This window comes from Perognathus longimembris, chromosome 2, assembly GCF_023159225.1.
Source record: "Perognathus longimembris pacificus isolate PPM17 chromosome 2, ASM2315922v1, whole genome shotgun sequence".
Taxonomy (NCBI): Eukaryota; Metazoa; Chordata; class Mammalia; order Rodentia; family Heteromyidae; genus Perognathus; species Perognathus longimembris.
The window spans coordinates 92,055,654-92,080,150 of NC_063162.1; the positions used below are offsets into that span (position 1 = coordinate 92,055,654).

At 35.8% G+C, this 24,497-nt stretch overlaps 1 protein-coding gene across 1 annotated transcript in view; it reads right to left on the minus strand.

Annotated features, from left to right (window-relative positions):
• The window catches only part of Hdac9 (histone deacetylase 9), an 805,515-nt gene that overhangs the window by 154,557 nt on the left and 626,461 nt on the right, over positions 1 to 24,497 (minus strand). Inside the window, exons 18-21 of the mRNA XM_048339733.1 lie at positions 18,781 to 18,836; positions 18,448 to 18,535; positions 12,361 to 12,480; positions 11,949 to 12,046 (exon numbers count right to left, since the gene is read on the minus strand). Coding sequence (XP_048195690.1) covers positions 11,949 to 12,046; positions 12,361 to 12,480; positions 18,448 to 18,535; positions 18,781 to 18,836 — 362 coding nt within the window. The remainder of the gene's footprint in view (positions 1 to 11,948; positions 12,047 to 12,360; positions 12,481 to 18,447; positions 18,536 to 18,780; positions 18,837 to 24,497) is intronic.

Below are 24,497 nucleotides of genomic sequence, written 5' to 3' on the forward strand. Positions count from 1 at the left end.
GCTCTTGTTATGATTTTCTAATATATCGTGTGCAGTCATTTCACCCTTAAATATAAATGTTCTCTCTGGGTAAAAAAAAAGAGGCACAAACAAAAATGTTTTGAAAAGTAATCATTTGTTTAAAAAATGGAAATTGGGCTTCTGTGTCATAAGGAATGTATGTGCATAATGGTGAAATTTAACACTGGTAAATGATCTGACTACCTCAAAGTGAAGTTTCTGCCTTCCTACAGTGGCCTTTAACCCTGCCCTTTCCTCCAATCTGAGAAGAGCTGATGTTGATGGAACATATAATGGCCCCTTTCCTGTGTAGTAAAGTCAGCAATAAAGCTTAGTAATTAAGGGTACCAGGGAGGCCCAGCCCAGCAGGCTAGTGGTGTGGCGAACACTTTTAGAACTTCAAACAATATCAAAGTCACTGAGAAACGGGCCTAGCTCAGTTCTGGTTTGAATTAAGCCTCACTTCCACACGCACTTTTCAAATCCAAGCTCAAACAAGAAAGCCAAGGCCTTCTGGATTTCATTAGAGCCAATTATCTTATCTGTTTCATCTCAGGCCTGACCCTAAGGCTGGCAAACAGCTATTCAGTGCATTTGTGTGGTTGTTTGAGAAAGCCTCCAGTCAGCCAATGGCCCGAGGACCTGCTAATTAAAACACCGTTGCCCCCCTGCCTCTAGTGATTAAATATTTTCAAGCTTTTGTAAATAATTTTTCCATTCTTTGCCCCAAGCCTCAAAGGTCCAATACATGCAGTAATTTATTTAGTTGTCAGAGAATACTGTTGGAAATAGGGTCATAATGGAACCTTTGGAAACTTTTATATGTCTTCGGCCTTCTGAAAGTGACAGTTTATAAACCAGCCAAATGTGTATACTGTTTCTGATGTAATTATGTCCTAATGGCCCTTCTCCTTTTGATGTGATATAGTGTATAACAGGCTTACATTTTGTCAATAATCATATTTCCTCAGATGTCTACTTGATATCTAGAGTCAGAATTTAATGAGATCATTTAAACCCTAGAAATTTTATCAAGGTGCATTGCCTTTTAGTTTTTGGCTTGAGGCTGCATCCCAGCCATGGACTGGCTTGCAAAGAAGAGGAGGACTAATAGAATTCTTGCTTGCTCTCTGAGACAAGGACTTGCCAGGAAATTTAAATTTTTTTTTCCAGATCCAACCTCCAAGAACTTAGTGATAAGGTAATGCAACTTCAGAAAATCAAATATTCAGGGAAAAGAATATTTAGAACGACAGGCTTAGCAATAGTTCCCAGCCCTAATTCATATTCTCAATGATCTGTGTTAAAGACCTATCTTGCAAGTGGATTGTGGGGAAGAAGGAATAATAGGGACTTCCCAACAGAATGCATGTGACTCCAAACTCCTCCTCTTCCTACTGTAACAAAACGCAGAGAGAATGGATGGACACACAAAGACCCTCTCTCTCTTCCTCCAGGCACAGCTATGCAGACCCACAGCTCCTCTAGCCAATCCAGTCATGTTTTATTGGAGGAAACAAAAAATGCAGTTTTGGTTGTTGTTGTTGTTGCTCTTTTTGAAGTATTACAAGAAAAGAAATTTCACCAGGCTCATTAGCTCATCCAGTGTACACTAACACACCTATGAAAAAGAACCATGAGACGGAATGGCTCTGCTTCTGTTGTTTTTAAAATGACACTTTGGTCTTATCTTAAATAATAGGCTTTTAATAAAAACATACACCAAAGGCAAACAATTAAACAATGCATAAAGCACCAGGGGGCAACCTTGTGGTTCAGTTACAGTCTGGAGGCTTTCCAAGGGAGAGCATGTGGGTATTTTACAAGGAACAATACACTTCTCTAAAGATATTATGAAACAACAAAATTTTAAATTGGGTCCTATAAGCCCTTCTAAAGAATTTTGTGTTCAAGCTCTGACAATGGGATGATCTCATTACTTTCCAATTTCTTTGGAAGTTCATTTAACTGAACCAAATCAAATATCATTGCAATTTTTAAACAATACTTGGTTGATTATTTAAATCAACACTAGCAAATTAATAGGCAACTGGTCCTGCTTTCCTGAGATGAATACATTATTTTTTTCCCCTATGGATACCGTATATATACTTGACTTTTCAAAAACTAAACTAAATTATAAATACTTGGCAGACTTTAGTTCACTGAGTTATTTAGACATTAATTTGTTCATTTAAACTGTATAAGTATTACCCACAGTAGATCGTATTATTATTACTTTCATTATCATTTTGTAATGGTATGGGGGGGGGCGTTGAACCAAGGGCCAGAGCACTGTCCTTAACCTTTTTCATTCAAGGCTGGTGCTCTACTCTTGAGCTATACCTCTGGTTCCTGCCTTCTGAAGTAAATTGTCAATAAGAGTCTCTTGGGATTTTTCCATCAGGCTGGATTTAAACCAGGATCCTTATTTCTCAGCCTCATGAGTAGGTACAATTCAAGAACTGAGCTACTGACATCTGGCTTCATATTGAATTATTTCTGCCTGGACCTTTTTTCACCTGTCGTGATGTGGTATTGTGTGGCAAAGAGGAAGGAAGCATCACTACATGATTTCCTCAATGGTACTTTCACCAAGGATATTTTGGGCATAAAAGTGAATTAAAAGGTCAGAAATGTGTGCAAAGGAGGAAAGTTGGTCATGAAACAAAATCACAAGGCCAGCAGGGCACCTCTAATATCTGAGATATTTTCTAAAACCGAAAGAGCTGAATGACTGACTGTTCTCTTTGGGCTGTAAAGTTTTAAAGTATAAATATGGCTTGTTCTATTCTCTTTCTTTTTTTTTTTTTTTTTTTTTTTTTTTTTGCCAGTCCTGGGCCTTGGACTCAGGGCCTGAGCACTGTCCCTGGCTTCTTCCCGCTCAAGGCTAGCACTCTGCCACTTGAGCCACAGCGCCGCTTCTGGCCGTTTTCTGTATATGTGGTGCTGGGGAATCGAACCTAGGGCCTCGTGTATCCGAGGCAGGCACTCTTGCCACTAGGCTATATCCCCAGCCCCTCTTTCTTGATTTTGAATAAATTTCATTTATTTACCTTTAGCTACCACTCCATTAAAAATACTTAGTTCTTTCTGAAATTCAGTCCATTTCAGTATCTCCAATATTGCTTTGATTTCAAGAAATAGTTAACCAACTAAAAATTTACATCCTAAATGAACAACCACTTTATTTTTTTAGTAAAATGGTATGTGTCTTCAATGAGAAAGGTAATATGCAAGTGTTGTTTGTATGGCTGTTTCCACAAGTATTCTGTAATGTAAAAAATATCCTCAAAATGAGATACAAAGAGAATTAAAATTCTGATGATCTTCAAAGTTGACTCCATCATTGATATGCACTCATGAATCTCATATTGTGAAAGATGAACTACACATTGATAAGAATGTATAAGAATGTTACTTTGCTAGCTTTCCCATACAGTTCATAGGCTCACTGCCCTTCATATAGCTTAACATCAGTTCTGTTCATAATAGATGTTTAGACAAGCAATACCCAGTACTGTGATGCCCACAAGAAAGATGGTCAGATTCATACCAGATACAAGGATAAGCCCTTACCCTTCTAGAAGAGTGCCAGAGGAGTTTAAATGCCTGCATAAATGAGAACAGATGTTGATTTATAAGTTTCATCTACAAGACATCAAATTATGGGGATGAAATATGGAAAACAGAATTTATCTTCCAGATGCTTTATGCCATACAAGGTTTGAACTCCTCTCCTCAGTGAAGGTTCTGTCTACAGAAAACACATGAATTGCAACCAAACCCCTTAGATGTTGTATCTGAACAACTTTGGTTTGAATATAATTTTCATGAGAATAATTCCTCTGCCTGGAAAAGTCAACGGGTAAATTTGCACTAGTAAAACATCATGTTTATCTAATTCTCAAAAAGGGAACTATAAACTAATATATCTATGGTATATGAATAACAGCCAATCTTTTATTCATATATTACTTATCATCTTTGTAAATCTAGTTAGGATAAACCTTAGGTATAAAGTCATGGAAAGAGAAGAGAACTATTCAGTTTGGAGAAAACAAGTGCACAAAGACTCAAAGACATACAAATTTTAGCTTTCCAATGAAATAGAGGATAAATGAATTTTATTTGGTCCAGAGCTTTATCGTACTAATAAATAAAGCAAAATTGTCAAGAACTCACTAAAAAAAAGTACTTTTGGCTCCATAATTTTCAGATTATATTTGTGTTCCATCATATTATAAATAAGTACTCAACAAATCCACTGTTACTAGATAAGATCATTAAAATAATCTGAGTTCTTTGGCCATCTGAAAAAAAATCTTCTGTTTCTGGTTTTAAAATTTCTCAATAATATCTCATGGAAAGAACTTTTTCCTAATATCTCAGAGCATCAGACATATATTTAGAGGATTTTATTGAAGGCAGGGGTTTATTTTAGTGTTTCATCTTGAAAATTAAAAAATACCATTTCTACACAAATCATTTTTACAATATTAAACTTTCTTAGAAAGGGTTGCAAAGGAAAAGAGTTAAACATAGTATTCTTATTTAATTATTCCTCATTATTTGGAAAAGCACAGACATTCCTAGAAATTATCTGTTTTAGAAGTGTTCTACAGCCAAGAAGAAAATACCATATGAAAATGTTTATAGCTTATCTGAATTTTTAAAGTAATAATAAATGTAGGTTATAGCATTTTAAACTGCTTTTGATAGTTCTCCTTTGCAGACAGCTTTCACTTTTTAAAACTTTAGATGTTTCAAGATACTTTGTGGACTTTTTACCTGAGCTCTGTTCTGTCGAATAATATCATATCTCTTTGATGCTCAGCTCAAAAATCAAGTTTGTAAGTTTCCTGAGGAGGACAGGTGTGCATAAGATCAATTTACTCTTAGGGTCAAGGAGCAGAAATTCTAAGGGTATCTAGACACACACACCTATAGAAATTGTAATTTTTTGATGAAAATTGGTACAATATGTTGCACGGATGAGAGAGGAAAAAATGTTCTTGAACTATGTTTATTTCTGGAGCTTAAAAGTAGATACAGCTGACAGCTTTCTAAAATTTATTCCTAAGGATCTTTTCCTGGTGACCTGTTTCAGTCAAATTTCTTGAACTATCTCAATGTGCTAAACAGGGAGAACAGAATACCGACAATAAAATATAATTGTAGCTCACACCAGACAAATTGAAATGCATTGCTCTTTACTGAAATAAAATATTAATAGATGAAAGTCATTACTGCTTTGTTCCCAAGATTGATTGACAAGTTCGAATTTGAAGCCCACATCTTATTTATTAGGCGAGTCTTTCAGGAAGAGAAAACGTGGGCTTGATTTGTGAGCTATGATAAATGGTCTGGGAAGATGATAGTGGGACCAATTTGATATATACTGTATTTCATATTGGGAAATTGTTTCAAGAAATTCTACCATCTTTTCCAAAATGGCTTCAACAACCTTGGGAAAGAACACACTATCATGAGTATAATATAGCTGCTTGTCATTAATGATTGAAAATCTACTGCAAGGCTGGAAAGCATCTACCACAGCTTTTGTAGACAAAAGAAGACCCCACGTCATTTGACAGTATATGATTCTTAGATGACAACAAATCATTATTTCACATGGGATCGGAAAGTTCACTTATCACTCTGTATTCTATTAAAATTTAATTTAGCAACTCTTGAAGTTTAGTTATATCCCTTATTAAAAATACCCAGATTAGGGCTGGGGATATGGCCTAGTGGCAAGAGAGCTTGCCTCGTATACATGAGGCCCTGGGTTCAATTCCCCAGCACCACATATACAGAAAACGGCCAGAAGCGGGCGCTGTGGCTCAAATGGCAGAGTGCTAGCCTTGAGCAAAAGGAAGCCAGGGACAGTGCTGAGTTCAAGGCCCAGGACTGGCCAAAAAAAAAAAAAAAAGATTTTAAAATACCCAGATTAATACATAGAAAGCAAACATTACCTTTAACAAAGATGGAAAAGTTTACTTCCCCTTGTCAAGACACTATGTAAAGGAAAGGAAAAGGCATTGCCAGGATTTACCTTAATAGGCTCTCTTACAGATGGAGAGAAGTGTACAATAGAAGTGGCTTAGATATACAATTTATGAAATAAGAGAAATTAAAAAATCCAGAAGGGGGGTGCTGGGAATGTGGCTTAGTGGTAGAGTGCTTGCCTAGCATGCATGAAGCCCTGGGTTCGATTCCTCAGCACCACATTATCAGAAAAAGCCGGAAGTGGTACCGTGGCACAAGTGGAAGAGTGCTAGCCTTGAGCCAAAAGAAGCCAGGGACAGTGCTCAGGCCCTGAGTTCAAGACCCAGGACAAGCCAAAAAAAATCTAGGAGGTAGGTTTTAATTTAAAAAATAATGTCATCAGATTCAATGTCCGAACAAAATGTCTGATGTAATTTTAAAAAACTGCATTTACAAAGAATTTCTCAATAAATTATTGTTTTCTGAACCCTATCTAAGAAAGGAACTAGACTTTGTAGTTTCTATCTCACTAGTAGTGTCTGATGCCTTCCGCCAATGAATTTCTGATCACAATTTACCAGCTGGGTTGCATCAGGAAATCTGCCAGATCTCAAAATTCTTGATTGTCTCATCTGACATATAAGAATACTTAATGGAAGAACATCTCAAGTTTAAAAAAAATAAGCAGTTGGCAAATATTATATATTGAGTGAATGTTCTGTATTGTTGTTATTATTTTTTAACATTATGTATTGTTTTATCCAGGTGATATTATTTCCATTCAACTTAATATGAAATTATATTAAAATAGAACAAAAATAAGAGAAATAAAACAGTATGGACTTGGTAGTCTTTACCAGAAGAGAGAAACTATTTATATTTCATTTCATTTCTAATATAGAAGTAAACAAGCTCTTAGTCTGTGTACATAGAAAGAATATCTAGAATTTGCGTCTCAAAAATTGTAAAGATGGTGTCTTTGTGTGTGTGTGTGTGTATGATAAAATAGCAATGACAGAATAAGGTATTGTACTTAGTAAAGTATGTTGTGCACAATTATCTATTGTAATATTGTGATAAACACAGGAATTTGAAGAAAATTCCTAGGCTAATCATTATTGACTAATCTTAAAAGCACTTTCTCAATGAATACAACAATCAAACCCAGCAAAACCCTATCCTATCCTATCCTATCCTATCCTATCCTATCCTCCTAGCCTTCTCTGCTTTTGAGTTAAACAAGCTGCTTTTCTTCTTTCTTTCTTTCTTTTTTTTTGTCATGAGTAGGGGAAGAGCTGTAGGAAGCCACAACTTGTATTTCAAAGACCATCAGGAACAGAATGAGTGTTTGAATGAATACATGTGATATCTGATTAAGCTTCTAACCAAATTTCAACTTAGTGGAGTTAAAGGTTGCTTGTTCATTAGAATAACAGGTATAAACCCCAAACAGGGGAAAGACACAAGCTACAATACCTATTTAGATGTGTTCAAATGGTTCAACTGGTTAACTATGTAGCAAAATTACTACCCTTCTAAAAGGTATGCCTACATATAGGGCCAATTACTTTAGCAAAGTCTATACTAATAAGTGCATCATATGTAATAAAACATAGAAACTTAATAGTGAAAGAAAATATAGGCAGCTTTTAATATCAAAATTCCTGACTTAAACAATTACTTTCTATATTAGAGTACTCTCTCAAATCCCCTTTTCAACTGATACTGGTGGTTCAGTGAAACAGAGTCATGAATTATATGCCACCTTTTCTCCTGAGATGAACATCTCTGAAGAGCTGACATTTACAGATCATTTGCCTTTTGGAAATCCTCCTCCATGGCAAATACTAATTAAATCAGCTACACAGTAGAACATATATTCTTGGAGAGGTGATTTTTTTTTCTCCAATCAGAACTAGTTTACAATTAAACAAACTAACCATAACCTCTTTGAGACTTTCTTAGGTGGATCTCCTGAGTGACAAATGAGTCACCTATCATTTCATAAATACCTCCTGAATTCAAAGGGCATGGACAGTCATCTCTCCTTGGTATCCATGGAAATATTCGTCCATAGCTACTAACACTGAAAATGTACAAGCCCCTTATATATAATGGGGTATAATGCTTGCTTGTGGCCTATGTACACACCTACCTATATGCCTTTTTTATCTATCTATCTATCTATCTATCTATCTATTTATCGAACTATCTATTTAATCTATCTAGTGCTGGGGGTCAAATTCAGGTCCTCTTGGGTGGTAAGAAAGCAATCTAACACTGATGTACATCCCTATCTGACTCTAGGATACTTTGAATCATCCCTAACTAATTTATGATTCCTAAAATACATAATGCAACATAAATGGTATATAAATTATTATTATTATTATATTTGTATGTTCTTTATAGATGCAGTAGTTTCCCAAAATATTTTCTATCTATGGTTGTGTGAATCTATGGATATAGTTAGTATCTATGTTTCTTTTTGGAAAATGATTGTCATCCTTTCATTCATTGGTATATTTGTTCGTTCATTCATTTGTTCAATAAAATAGGCAAAACTGCAAGTACTGCTATGCTAATTCTACACTAGGAAATGCTACTTCATAACAAAATTTGGAGATGATTTTTTCTATTTAATATAATTAGAGGCATGAGCTTCACATTGTCTCTTATCAAATCTTGTCAATGGTCTTATATAAGACAATCACCTCAGTTTTGATAGATAGTTAAAGCACTGATCTTTAGAAACAAAATGCAATGTGCCTATTCTGATTGCAGTACTCTGAAGAAGTTAGAAGCATCGGAAGACTCTTTTGAAATTATTGTTATAGCAACTGCTTAGCAGGCATTCAGCAAAACATCTGTCACATGATGAGAAGGCATCTGGGATGCATACAGCCCTACGAATGGATGTTCAAAGTTCTTTGTAAAGCATACTGCTTGAGAGACCAAAGATTCTTCAAGGCTTTTCTAGCATCACTTAAAATCAGAGTTTTCCAATGCTCACATTGTTGTTAGAATCTTCTCCCACTCATCAGTTGCAATTCTATCATTGTGCGCTAGGCATTTATGGGTTGTGATGAGAGGCACTTGGGGAGCAAAGGCCCTTACATTATGGTATAGTTTACTATGCCTTACCATTCCTTGTACCAAATTGATGGAGAGTAGCAAAGTGGCATGGCATATATAAACCGACTTCCTAGCTGACCTCTTCTAATTTGTATTGCTGTGACTTATAGAAAGCACTTAAGAATTAGCCACAATGCTAAAAAGCATTTCCAATCTAGGACTTGGCATATAAGATCCCAATAAAAATAGTCATAATTATTATAAAATTGTAGCCTTGGAAACATATCTTAGTTGAACATAAAAGAAATTTGATATTACTATTTTTAAAACTCTCATGAAGAGTCTTAAGTACACCCTTCAATTATTTCAGGGATGAATGATAACTGCTTGGAAGGAAGAAACAAGTCATCTGAAATAATTTAGCTATAATTTTAGATATAATGGATATTCCATTATTTCTTCTTAATCATCCTTCAATCTCATAGCAAAATAAAAATGTTGGTTTGGTATAATTTTCATTTTTCCACTGTAAAAGAACATGATAGAAATCACAAGGGTGATGCATAGGACAGACTTTGGCTGGCAAAATCTACAGCCATTTTCCATTCCACCATGAATATGGTTTCACAGTGAATAGGATGTCCCTCCAGAGAGGTTTATCACTGTCTAGAGACAGTTACAACTAAGAAAACAGAAATGTAGTTTACTTGATGCACCATCTCCACTTTCCACACACACAAATGCCAGAAGATGTTCTAGTTAAATATCAGGAAATAGGATTATGTTAAGAAAATTAAAGGTGTTGGCTAACTTTCTTCCATTCTGATGAAATAATCAACTATTAACTTGAGATAATCAAGTTATAGGGAGGAAAGGTTTACTTCAGTGCGTGGTAGGTTGGTCTTGTGGGGAGGTGGAGCATCATGGTCAGTAGTGTGTGATGAAGGAGACTTCTCACCTCACAAGGGCTGAAGTAAAAATGAGAGAGATGAAGGGACTGTAGTCAAACATCCCCTTCAATGGCGTGCTCACAATTATCTAATTTATTTCCACTAAGACTCAACTTCATCAGGTTTCACCCCTTTCCCAGAGCACATAATTCGGGACTGAGCCACACAACACATGAGCCTTTGGGATGCTGCAAACAATAGCAATGAGTTTATCCAAAATTATCATCCCTGAGAGCAAAGACAACTCTGAATTCCAAGTTCTCACCAGAGTGCCTGGAATATACCTGTGTGCAGTGAATGTTTTCGGGATGACTATCTTATTTTCAGGTCATCTTGAGAATCAGACAAAAACTTCATATGTAGTAGAATATTACAGTCTATTATCTCATACAAGTTTTTGCAAGGTATTAAGAGAATTTTGATAAGATTTTTAAATGTTACTGCTAATTAAAGCAAAATGTCTTCACACATATGTAAAATTACAGTTCATAAATTTATCTAATTTTGCTAAGAATTGTGTTCTCCCAAAGTAGAAATGTAAGTAAAATTCCCCTTCTCATCTTAAATACCAAGTTGAATATATTTGTTTATAATATGTTTGGGACACTAGGTGTGGTGATATATACATACAATCCTAGGAATTCTGGAGACGGAGGTTGGGAAGATCATAGTATAAGACTAGACAAGATCTTATGAAGAAAATATCTATAGCAAAAAAGAGGGTGTGGCTCAAGGGATAGAGTGTCTGCCTAGCAAGCACAGGACACTACATTTAAACCCGAATGTCACCATAAACAAATGTATCAATAATAAATAAATTACATTTTAAAACATACCTTAATAAAATTAAAAGTACACTTTTTAAAGAAATAATTATTTTCTGGCCTTTTTTCCTGGTCTTCTTTTCTGACATGAAACATTCATCAAGTAAGAAAATGAGGTATACACCAGAATTTCATTTACTGAAAAAATTCCCACATTTCCTTATGTCTCAAATGCATATCAACAAGAATTTTTTCCTGGGAATATATACATGGCAAATTTCAAACTCTAAATATCTCTCAATTATTTCTACTTGGAGTTGTTTTTGCTTTCAACGAAACAAAGCATTCAACACGTTGTGGATTTCTGACAGATGAAAATCTTTCTAAATTCCTGTAGGTAGAACAAATACTGACACAATTAAAACTTTTAAAACTGAGAACTTTCCAAACACACGCACACACACACACACACACACAGTTTCAGAGAAAGAAATATCATTTCTAAATTCCATTTTGAAAGTTTTACATTTCTTGTTTAAATTAATTTTTAAAGTTCCTTTCTTAGGGAAAAAGAAAGAAGACTATAGCAGGGATAAATGTCAGTTACTCCTAGAGAATCTAAAAGCAACTCATTGATTGGCTATAGAGGGAAAAATGGAAACTTCATTCACTCTCCTATCAAATGTCTAGACAAAGATGATCCATTTAAGGTGAGCTGGCCCCTCAGCACCAGGAGTGCTGCAGGTTCTGTGGAAGGAAGGGATTCAGTGATCCAGTGTGGGAGGTTTGGGTAGTGCCTGCTCAAGCAAAGTTAAATAGGTAGTGAAGGGCTTTTCAGAGGCTGTATTATGCTAATATCTATTTTAAGTCACATCATATGATATTGGCAGAATTTTCCAGACAGAACTGTTAATAATGTGTCCCCCCCAGCGACCCCCTCCCTCCTTTTTTTTTTTTTTTTAATGAGGGAAGGGATCGAGGCTATCTGGGCCCCTGGCCAATGTACCTGCATAAAAACAAGTACATCTTGATATTCCACTTATACAAATCCCTGCGTGGCTCTGTAGCAGACCTTGACATTGGTTAGACATTTACATTTGTCCTTCACGTTTGAAGTTTCAGAAGTGCCATTTCCTAATCTGCCACTTGCAGAAGGAAAGGTACCAACCTGAATGCTTCAAGGTACTCCACATCTCCCATAGGCGGATCAAGGCCACCTGTCCAGGCAATATTTATATTGTACCCTTCTCCGAGGCCTGTTCCAACCTGAGAAGAGAAAAGCACACCACCATGGGTAGACAAGAGAGGCACGGGAAGTAAAGCCAGAAGAGAAGAAAACAATCCCATGGGAAGTCTTGACATAAGCATCAAACACTGCATTAAGTCAGCCCAATCTTGCTTGACAACGAGTGCTCTGGGTTATGCACTTGTACTGCACTGGTTCGTGGTCCTTGGGGACAATCGAGTAATCTCGTGTAATTTAAAACACCAGCAAAGGACAAGAAAATTAGGGGTAATCATGCAATGCAATTACCTGCAAGATACAAATAAAAGTGGGGCTCTAAAGAAATAAACCGAACCTCATTTGGGGCTCCACTGCCGGGGAAAAAGTTCCCTTCATCATAGCGGTGGAGTGAAATGTACAGGATGCTGGGGTCAGCATAAAAGGCCTGCTGTGTACCGTTTCCATGGTGCACATCCTATAGAGAAAAGAAAACAGATGACAAATACAGTCGTGTCTAACTGTGCGAGACAACCTTTCTGATTTCGAGTTGCCTGTCTTCCTACCCTTCCCCTCTTTTTCATGGTCTGTCTTCTCACTTGTCCCTCTTTTTCTTTTCCTTCTTCAGCCTGCTCCTACACCCCTGCCCCCCGCTTTACTTCCTGAACTTTCAGGCAAATTACGCTTTAATGCACTCATTTTTTAAACTGGCTTCTAAAAATCAGGAAACCACAGCGAGCATGCCCTGGAGACACCAGATGAGCAGTCATTGAGAAAGCCCAGTCCTTTGGTACAATTAGATATTTATACACCGGCTCTTTGTACTCTTTTGCTTCGGTGATGGAATCTCGCATCCTGTTTTATGGAGGAATTTTATGACTTATTAACTGCCAACAGTTCATAACCCCTCAGGCTTAATTAACTAGCCTCATTGGCCTCTGGAAAAAAAAGACTAATGTTTAAACTCCAAACTAGTATTTTGCAGAAGGATCTATGGCTTATAGGGCATTTTCGCAATTCTTGACAGAACACTAAACATACATGTGTGCATTGATTTGCCAAGTCCCACCATTAAGGTCAAAGGCTTTGCAACCAGCTGAATAAATTGGCTTTCCTGAAACCTGCAGTTCGGTTAGCAATCCCCTAGCAGTTAGCGTCACTTCAAAAGAGATGCCAGATGCAGAAAGGACTTCATTCATTTTGGTAAAATAATGACAGCAAAAACTGAAGACACAGGGGCCATGAGCTCATTAGCTTTTGTTATTTGAGCCAATGGAGGATGAGAGCTAGGGGTTTTATACTATCTTGTCCAAGCTGTCTAATTTTAATATTATATATAGTCTCTTCCCAGCCACCTTCTGATTTTTTTCTTCCCCCATACAACTCTCCTTCCCTTCCCATTTAAAAAAATCTGTTTTGTTAAAATGAATGCAAAATTCATAGGGCAATTTTCCTATTTTTCAAATCTATTCTAACACATGTCATATTACAATTAATAAAAAGAAGTGACAAATTTTGGGTCATTATCATATATAATTGCCCTATGAATTTTGCATTCATTTTAACAAAACAGATTTTTTTGAATGGGAAGGGAACTATATCTTTGATACTTGTAGCAGCTTTCTGAGATGAAGTTTTTGTGTGTTATTTCTCCTTATCCTAGTCTTTAGAACTTTGTGCCCACACCAACCTGCAGGTCTGCATTCCAGAACACATCACCACATTTTCAGTAGGTTCCATTGAGCTGCATTGAGCTTGCCATTTATGATGCAGACATCTAATAACACTCTCTCCTTTTGTATAGAACACACACAAAAGTAATACAGAATCATAGGTCTAGGTAGATAATGAGGTCATTGGAAACTTGTGCTAGCTAGAGATACACACACCAGAAAAAAATATAAATTACTGAATATATATTAATTCCTGGATTTCTGAATATACAAAGAGGAGATGGGATAGCTAAATTATTTCCTTTTATGTTACCAATTTAAGACACAGAGTCTTTTGTGCTTACTACTGGACATCTAGAAGATGGGTAAAAAGATATTAGAAAGCCAACAACTCTAATATTTCTACTTCCCATGTACAATAGCAATAGAATTGCAAGATACATATTGATCTGGGCACACATGTATCCACAATTGTACAAGGCCCAATAGCTATACCCTTAGAAACACATAAGATGATGCTAATTGAAATGAACTCCATGTTATGGAAACAAGTGATATATCACTGTTGTAACCACTTTCAACGTCCTATGTGTATGTGTAGTTTCTATTATAGATAATGTTTTGTATCACCTTCCTATGTTTGTACCTACACTATCTCTGTAATCTTATCTGAGTATATTGGAAACCGTGTTTACTGGTATTGGAAGTAGGAAATTCAAAGGGAATACCAAATGTGAGAGACACAGGGTAAAAAAAGAGAAATAACTACAAAAGCAATACTTGCAAAACTGTTTGGTGTAAGTGAACTGAACACCAGGGGGGAGGAGGGAAAGGGGGGGAGGGAGGGGGGCATGAGGGACAAGGCAACAAACAGTACAAGAAATGTATCCAATGCCCAACGTATGATACTGTAACCTCTCTGTATGTCAGTTTGATAATAAAAATTTGAGAAAAAAAATAAAAATAAATAAAAAATAAAGTAGAAGTAAATTGCATTGATCATCCCAGTTTCTCTGGGGACATTGAAAAGTTTTATTTAAGAAGACAGAGGAAAAAGATGATAATTTGCCTCACATATCAAATCATTTGCTCTTGAAAGATATGTGAGGTACTTACATACTTCTGCATAAGAAATACAATTTTATCATCAATATAGAAAAGTTTTCAACAGATATTACTCATTAAAATACACAAATCCATTCTAACACATGGGCCATCTATGATTCTGCATTTAAAGATAAAAGTTCAACCCATGTATGCATATTATTGTGGGTAGTAATTTTATAACAGTATAGCTTAGATCATCTCATTTTTGCTTTTTTAGTTTTCCTTGCTTTAAGATATTAATACAAATTCTGAAATTATTGGAAATTATTGGAGACTTGTCTATCCATATCAACAAATACATACTAGACTAACATGAGGGAAAAATTACTGGTGTTTATGAGAAATTAATATGTAAATGAAATGAAGTGAATCTTTAAAATTCTCCAAATAGACCTTAAGCATTCAAGATACTCTGAGAAATGTGAAAAACCATTTAAATACTTTTCTGGTTAAAAAAGTACATTGTGAAAATTAATTCTGAACAAAAAGGTAGAACCAATATACCTTCACTTGTATGTAAAGTAGTTTTGAATAAATCACATTTCACCAGCTTACTAGGATATTTATCACTTACAGTTATTTAGTGTAAGAGCTTGTCACAAAAATCTACATGTATATGACTACAATGCAATTTTCTATAATCTATAGATTTTCTATAATCTATAATTTTCTATAGTGGCAGTAACATTTTTTTTAAATAAAAGAGCCGAAGGAGTAATGTTTTATAAACAAAAGCCACTTTACCCAACAGCTTCATGAGTCCTGCAATATAATCTGCTTGTAGGACAAGGTACTGACTGCACTGACCTCAGAGGCTGGTTCTTTTGCAAGTTGACAAGCAAGTACACCTGCTCCCAATCCAAACACAGTATGTGTTTGTGTGTGTGCATGTGTGTGTATATATGTGATCTTCTGAGAAAGAGGAAGTGAAATAAATGAGGTTTATAGATCCACTAGAATACTACCTGCCTAAAATGTTCAACATCTCTGAATTTGGCTGTAATTCCAAATGGGAGGTGAGTCACTACTCTGGCAAGGAGTTTACTAGGCTTATAAAACAGCTGAATCTAGCTGTTAGACAGGGGGTATCTCTGCCTTCTCCCAGAATTTGTAAAGGTCCTTCACTATGCCACCAGTATGGTAAATGGCTTTGGACACATAAGAATGAAGGACTTGTCCCATTGAAACACTTTCTTCTCCTCTCCTTTGCTAACTTGCAGAACAGATCTGTCAGCCAGGGAGAACAGAGGTCTCAGCGCCACGTGGCACTTTAAAACTTCCTTCTCAGCAGCTGGGAGAAACAGGAATTTCCTCTAAGTAGCCCTGCAGCTGCAGAAATTGGAAGACTTGAAAGTAAGAATATGTGAGCTGGTGGTGATCTCAGAGGCAACCCTTTGGACAGAACTTCATACACGGAGAGAATTTGAAATAAAAACTTCTCGTCTGCTAGAGCCTGCTGGGAAATGAGAATCTTTTATGATTGGATAATGAAGCCAGTTCATAATCAAAGGCCGGCAAGCTTACAGGAAACTGCTGGGAGCTACCAAGTAAATTATTTTATAAATTGTTTCAGATTATATCCTGTAGACTTTTATTCATATATTAATGTACAAAGAAAAACTGTACATAAAAATCCTCTGCAGTACAAAGAATCTGCCAATCATAAACTACATATTGTAATTTTCCAATCCATTTTATAATTCATTATTTATGAGTTTGGATATGACCAATATGCTTTCAATTGATTATTGTTGTAGAACCCCAAAACGGTAAGTATAGACAATTTCTCAGAAAGAAAATGCTAAAAGGATCTGAACAACAAAGAGAAGTGGACCAGTTACTCTCCCATAAAATTTTGATAAAATTTACGTTTTTAGAAACATTGAGCACACAAACTTCAGTATTCATCCTGCTTTTCTTCAAAAACATTTTTTACTTATCTTTCTAGCATAGACATTGCAGACTATGTTCATTTTCTAAATGTACTATAATTGTTAAAAAGCAAATAGCTATTTAAAAAATTCTTTCGAATGCATACAAAAAAATGTAATGGTACCTTCATAGTGCAAAATGTGAATACATTTCTGCTACACGCAGTAGATATGAGCTTTCAACACATTTTGTGATCATCAGTTATGACTACATTAAAACTTAAGCTTGGTGCCAGTGGCTTATGTTTGTAATTCTAACTACTTGGGAGGCTGAGATTTGAGGCCTGAGGTTCAAAACCAGCCCTGGCAAGAAAGTCTGTGTGACCCTTATCTCCAGTTTATCACTAAAACAATAAGAACTTGAATTGTTGCTCAAGTGGTAGAGTTGCTCAAGTCTTAGTGAAAAAGCTAAAGGACATAGCACTGGTCCTGAGTTCAAGCCTTCGGTCTGGCGTGCACACGCGTGTGCACACACACACACAACAAGAAAAACTTGAGCATCTTTGCAAAGTACATGCAAAGTTAGGCTTTATATTCGTCACAGAAAAATGTGTTTGCTGAAAGACAACAGTATGGTGTACAAAAAAAAAAAACCAATAAATTTATTCCCATGCAAAGCTAGTCATGTTTATCAGTCTCCCATTCCTTTTATCTTGGGTTTACCTTAACTAAGTATTTCTTCACATGGCTCTGTTTGTGCTCCCTCAACCTTTTGCTGTGCCTGGTTAACTAAATCAGAGGGCTGGAGGGTAAGGCCATGACTTCCAATAAGATTTAATTATGAGTGCAGATATGAGCAAGACTTAGACTATTGAGCCTTGCACTTCAAAAAAAAAAAAAAAAGAAAGGCCTTTAACATATTTTGCCTTTAAATCTTTTATCACCTGCAAAAATTAATTAAGTACAGATGTAGCAGGTTCAGTTGGGATGCCAGGGTTCATTTCCTGTCTATGCTTTGTCAGACAACCTATTACACCTCTTCTTGAACTGGACGCAAGCTGAAAACGTGGCTCATAAATCACCATTCAGCTCTCTTTTGCTCTTTCTTGGGTTGGTCTTTTTCTATGGGCAGATCTCTAGCTCATTACTCAGGAATATAGTTTAGTCAACCTGCCAAGTGTCATCTGCATTTAAACCAACCATTTGTTAAACAAATTATAACTATTGTGTAAGAATGTATCATGTTAAAATGCTAGGCTAAATCCAATGTCTATGACTCTGAATCACTGAGGGTTCCTGCAGGAGTGATCCCAACCTGGCATCTGAGACTTGAGATCTTTTCAGAAAGAATGACATTCTGACTTGTTTTAATAACACCACAGTTGCACAACAAGTGACATGATTGCTAACCAGGGGAAGTAGCCAATTGGTTACCAAAGAAACAACATTCTTTCCAGCACATCTGACTATTTAAAGTCTATATTCTGTAGGGAAATGTAAATTTGGGTTCTGTTAGGGTTATTTTAACTGTGGAAGTATCAATTCATTTAAGGATCATAAAAGTTGCCCTGATCTGCGCCTTCTTCTCATTAAATTGCAGTTAACACCATGAAAGTGAAACGTGAATGTTTATGGTTTCAAAACTGCTATCCTGAATTTAATGAGTTTGCACTTTCAAAGGAAACACACCCTTCAGTTGTTTGCAAGTGCAAAAGGCAAGACAAGAGAGAAATACAAATCCCCTCCCTTTTAGTTAGAGTCATTGAAAATCCAGCTCTGGCTGGGAATACATACCAGATCTACAATCAATATCTTGCTTACATTTAGTTGGTCTCTCAAGTACTTGGCAGTAATTGCAACTGAATTAAAAAAGCAGAACCCCCTGCGGAATAAAGAAGAACAGAGAAATAAGAAAGCAAATCATCCAGGAAAACCATTATAAATAATGTTCAGAGCATTTTGTAAAATGCTATATGATCTCTGAAGCCATAAATCTGCTTCTGGGAGTACCTCGAATGATTTTTTTTCAGTCCATCTGCTAACAATTAGAAGCTTCAGAAACATGCACAGGGCAGGTGACTGCCAGGAATCATGGCGCTAGGAGATGGGCAAGTTTTTGCTACTTACATGGCTGCAGATTCTTCAGCATGATGGCCCGGGGGCCTCACAATGGCAAACCCATTCTGTAAGAAGAAGACAGGTTTCCAAAGGTCAGGTCAGGTAGAAGAGGCTTACTTTCATCTCCACGCTCCACACTTTCATCAAGAACACTCAACAAGGACAGATTCTTACAGGCTCACTCTCAAACATGACTTCTGGCTCCTTTGACTTCTGGCTCCTTAACCATGTCATAGAGGGACAGAGAAATAAAATATAGGATCACGTTTTCTCAGATCATGTCTCAAGAAGGATCCCGTAGAGCCAGGGGGAGACCTGAGATGTGGGAGTTGTACCTAGCTGGCAAACGTACATGTCAGCTGTTATTCTCACGTGATTCATTTCAAGAACAACTTCTTACTTTATGACATCAACATGCTACAGAGAGAAAAGAAATTCAGTCCTGATGCAGGTTTGGGTCAAAGTTTGGAAAGATGAGGAGAAGTCCAAAGTGAAAATTCTTTAACTGGGTTCCCTCAATGGTTATTTCCATTACAATCTCAGAAAAATGATAAACCGACACTCACACACTTACATAGACACAAAAGAAACTTCAAAAAGGTGAAAAAGAGAACAATGGAAAGCCCATATTTCTTCCAGTCTATAAACTTATCTTGGATGACTGCCAAGACTTGCAACTTTATTGGATTCTCTAAGTCAATTTCTAGTCCAAGTTCTGGAATTTTATAAAAAAAAAAAATCCAAGTCTGAGCAGCAATCTGATCTATTCATGATCAAGAAACGCCTTAACCTCCAGATTAGTTGGAATGCATCACGGAAAGCTGACTGAGGTAACTCCAGCATGAAGTCAGGGAACCATAAATCCTTGCAAAGCCAGCATGCTCAGAAAAGTTGGGTTGTCTGATGTGAAAAATAATCATCTATCACACGATTCACACCACCTTTCACTTAACTATGATTCAAGTAACATGTGCCAAGAAGAATGTTGCCTTAATATATAATCCTAAACCTTTTGAAATAATATAAATATACTTTAGAGATTTTTCTCCCTCAATCTTTAATGCAAGCAAAAAGGTATAAAGAGAAGAAGCCATGTATGCCCTAGATCTTTAAACATACTGACACATTCTTATTATGGTAATTAACATGCAATGAGTTAATTTGATATATTTTTTGGCCAGCGTATAGAATGATAATTTCAGACCACATTAGGAGTTACTATTGTTAGACTATGCCCCCTTTCCCAAATTTAAACATTGAAATCTTGACCCCAAGGAATTGTATTAAAAGGTAGGATCATTAAGGGGCAAGTTGGTCAGGAGGACTGTCCTCGGGGATACATCTTGGGTTCCTGATGAACAGGATGGGTTCAATCACAACTTCTTCTATTTTCCCTCAGCCTTTCACCATGCACTAACTAGGGAGGAAGCTCTAGGGAGGTGCTGCAGGTTCCTGGACTCCCCAGCTCTACAACTGAAAGCCAAGTCATCTTCTATTGTTTAATGACAATAGTGTAGACTGTGAAGATGAGAGTAAGCCTCTCCTATCTGACCTGACCATTGGAAACCTGTGATGGGTTGTGTGGCAGCAGAGAATGGATTAAGACAGAAGTGAAATAACAGAATGCCAAGTACAGTCACAATAATGGTGATAAACATGTCCTGTTATTATCGCTAATGTGCTTACTATCTCTCTGACATTCAAGAGACTACCAAGAATTCATAGCAATCTTTAGACTGATTATAGTGTGAGATTAGAGAGTATTAAAGGTATTCTGAGAATGGAGAATTTTGCAATGATTATGATAGCAATACAGTTCATTGGGAAGACAATAGTGAGGGTGAAAAGCACAGCAGATATGAGGCATGGAAAATATAACTGATGTAATGAATTTTAGACTAACAATGTAATAAAACTTTCAACATTCAGCTGAAAATTGTATTTTCTAGACCAGGGATATGATTAGGCAATCCAAAGAGCAAAGTATCCAGTGACTAAGAGCTATGAGAAATAAAAAGTATTATTTTATTAGTAATCAAATAAACACAGATTAAATAGCCAATAAGAAGCTATTTTTTTTCCACCTAGAAAATTGAAATGTTGAGAATGCTCTATGCTGACACTCATTTGCTGCTATAGAAGATTAATAATTACGTCAAAGGGAAAGTAACATATGCTATTAACTTTGGATTTTCATATATTTTCTAAATGGCCTATAACAAATTTGAATTATTTTCACAGCAAAAAATATTACAAAACCTAGAGAATGTTGGGAGGTAAATGTTAATAAGGCTGGAAGATCTGCTTCTATGTATATATGAAAAGCAACAAAGAACATTCTGTGTAGAAGAAGCATAAGAACTCAAGAGAATGACATTGAAATACATGTCAGGTAAGATAGGTCAATCCAATTAGAGTTCATGTTGGGGAACAAAATGGAAACAAAATTCCACAAGTTATATAAGGCAAAATGGCAACAATAAAAATAACTTTAATTCAGTCTTCCTCTTTGTAGCCAAAATTCATGAACAAAGGGTCTGCCTTTTGCTTTACACACTCCTGTCTTATTCTTCAGCCTTTTGGTAAAGCACTTTTGAAACTGATTGAGTTTAGCTTGACTATTTCCTCCTTGCCAATTTCAATAAAGCTCTTCACCTTCAAGACCCACCTAAATATGCCTCTGTATTTTCAGGAACAGCCAAACCCTTACATTATCCACATCTCTTCTCGGATCCCCTTTGCTTAGCTGAAACCTGCCAGGGTTCCCTTTGCTGGCATGACTCACATACCTGTCAGAGGGAAAAGGTAGAATGGAGGCTCTGGTTTCTAGCTGTTGCTTTGAGATCATAAAAGCCCTTTAAAGGCACCTGCCCTGTACAACACTTCCAGAGGGAAGATTTGGAATGATTAGCTCACCCAGTAAAAGATAAAATAGACTTAATAAGATGACTGAGACAATCCTGACACTCCAGCTCCCTGTGGCTCCTGTGGTAGCAGAGAAGTGGTTAGGTTGTTCTCAGTTCTGGCTCAAGACCTAACATTTGGGCCCTACCCTCTCATACACTTCTCTCATTTGTCTAGTAAACCCTTAAATTCATATGAAAATTTCCCTTAAAATTATAACCATTTTGTTAAGATTCAAATAACCTCAGATTTCTACCATTTTTGGAAACAGATGGACCTGCAATATGTATCCTTGGTTCCATCAATTTTTCAATTACCACATTTCTTTTCTTCCCCTTGTCTCAACCAAATTCTCAGAAAGGCAGTATCTACTACTTTCTATTTTCTCCTTTTCCTCATCTGTGACTCCTTTTTCCTCCTCTAATTTATCTTCTAACCAAGTCTCTACTAAAGTCTCACAAATGGTCACCAATGGCCTTCCTGCCACTGAATCCAGTAAGGGAATTTTTATTCATTCACTCTATCAGCACTTCATTAGCTTTCATCCCCATTGGCTACATCTTTTTAGAATAGTTATTCCCATGACATCTATAACTGCATACTCTCATAGCATTCTTACCATCTTTGTAGTTTGTAATCAGTCTCCTGTTCATTAAATAGTAGGCCACTTAATTGTGGCCAACCAAGGCCACATTTTAGGTTTTCTTTTTTCCCCTCTTTTTCCCATTTTTCAGACAATGTCATTACTGCTATAAATTTAAAGAAAAGGCAACTTGTAGGCTTCTGTTTCAAGGATGAAATGACTTGAGCAGCAGAACAGTATATCAGCCCACATTTTCAACATCTTTGCTTATGTATTTCAAGATCACTTCAAATTTAATATAATCATTATCAAACTTCTGATCTTCTAACCTTATTTCTAAACTTATCAATCACAAAATATTCTATTCACCCATTGCTCCAAATCAGAAGTCAATGAGTTGTCTTTAATGGCTCTTTCATTCCATCCTTCTTCCATCTCATTTTAGCTCATAACCAATTCCTACTGATTGTGCATCTATTACTCAAATTTATGTGTTAATAATTATGTTGATTCCTCTTACAATTGTCTTAAAATTTTTACTTTTTTGTCTATCATTTCTGAAGTACTTATTATCTGTCAGTATTCATATGGACAATTCATTCAGTATCATGATTTCTTGGAACCTATCCCATTCAAATTAACTTCAATCCTTCAACCAATCAATCAATAAACCAAAATTAACTAAAGAAATGAAAACCTTCTATAATAAAAACCATTAAAAATAACTGAAGCCATTTTAGAAGACAATAAAATATTGAGAATTCCACCTCCCATGGTTATGCATTAGAAAACTTAATATTATTAGAATAGCCATATTATAAAAATATTCTACAGATTCAATGCAATCCCCATCATAATCTCGACAAATTTTTCATAGAAATAGAAAAAATATTAGTTGTAAAATTCATATGAAAGCAAAGAAAAGATCTTTAATACCAAAACCACTTCTGAGCAAAAATGAGAAAGTTGCAAGTATTTAAATACCTGACTTTAAATTATGTGAGAGAACCATAACAAAAACAGCATGAAATTGGAAGAAAGACAGACATTGTGTCTCTTCAGATAGTGGTCATAATGACAAAAAGCTAACACACTTGGATGAAATATAATTTTCTGCATCTTTTGATGGTCCAGACAAAGAATTGCTATCCATCATACCACTTAAATTACGTTTTACCTTATGTCAAGAACATAGGAATATTTTTCATATCTGAAAATTTAAAAGTATTCAATGAAAAAATATTCATATTTTTCATATTTGAGTATTTCAAATATTCAGTGCATATCTTTCAAGGAATCTGAAGCTGAAGAACCATAAGTTTGAGGCTAGCCTGGGCCACATAGACCTTGTTTCAAAAAAAAATAGAAAATATATACAGTATGTAAAAAGACTGATGACTTAGTGTTTTAATTCTGCCATTAACTCTACTAAGAACAGATAATAATTTGCATTTTTGAAAAAAGTTTGTTTGGAGTGCATATAATCCTTCTACTTAATCATCTCTTGTTCAGTTTGTGAGCATCTCAGACTATAGTATAAAAACCTAGTAATGTGATGCTATTCCTTAAAATTTTGATTTTTGTGTACTTTACCTTGTGGAACTGCTACTTGATATATATTCTACTGAAGGTTATAAAGATCAGGTAGTTAATCTTAGCAAATGCAAACCACAGAACTTTTTGTAGTTTGATACTGTTTGGTGAAATCATTTTTCATCTTAATAATGTGATTTTGCTCTATTCTGTCTTTATATTCTCTCAAATCATGAGCATGACTAAGTGGGTTGTAGAGCTTTGGTAGTACTATTTGAACATCATCAACAGCAACAATTTTGTTTCAAGTACTGGATGTGCTCACATCCCAACTTTGGTTTTAGTGGGTTAGATTACTGAAATGGGTGTTCTCCCTTAGTTAAAAGGAAGAAGTATTGTGACTTTTGGCATCAGCATGTAGAGAAACAGGATTGTCCTATAGAACCATATAAACTCCAGGAAAGAAAAATTCTATGACTTTGTCTGTATATAAAGACAAATTTGAGAAAAAGAGACTATAATCATTTTAGACTAGTCTATTTTCATAACTGGTGAAATTTAAATGCTCTGAACAAATTTATCAAAATGTCAAACTTATTTTTGTATACCTCACCATAGAGAGTGAAGGTTTTCCTATGCAAATCAAGGGAAGGCAATAAGGAAATTACTGAAACCACTGTGAAATTCTTCTTTTCTTACTTTGTAT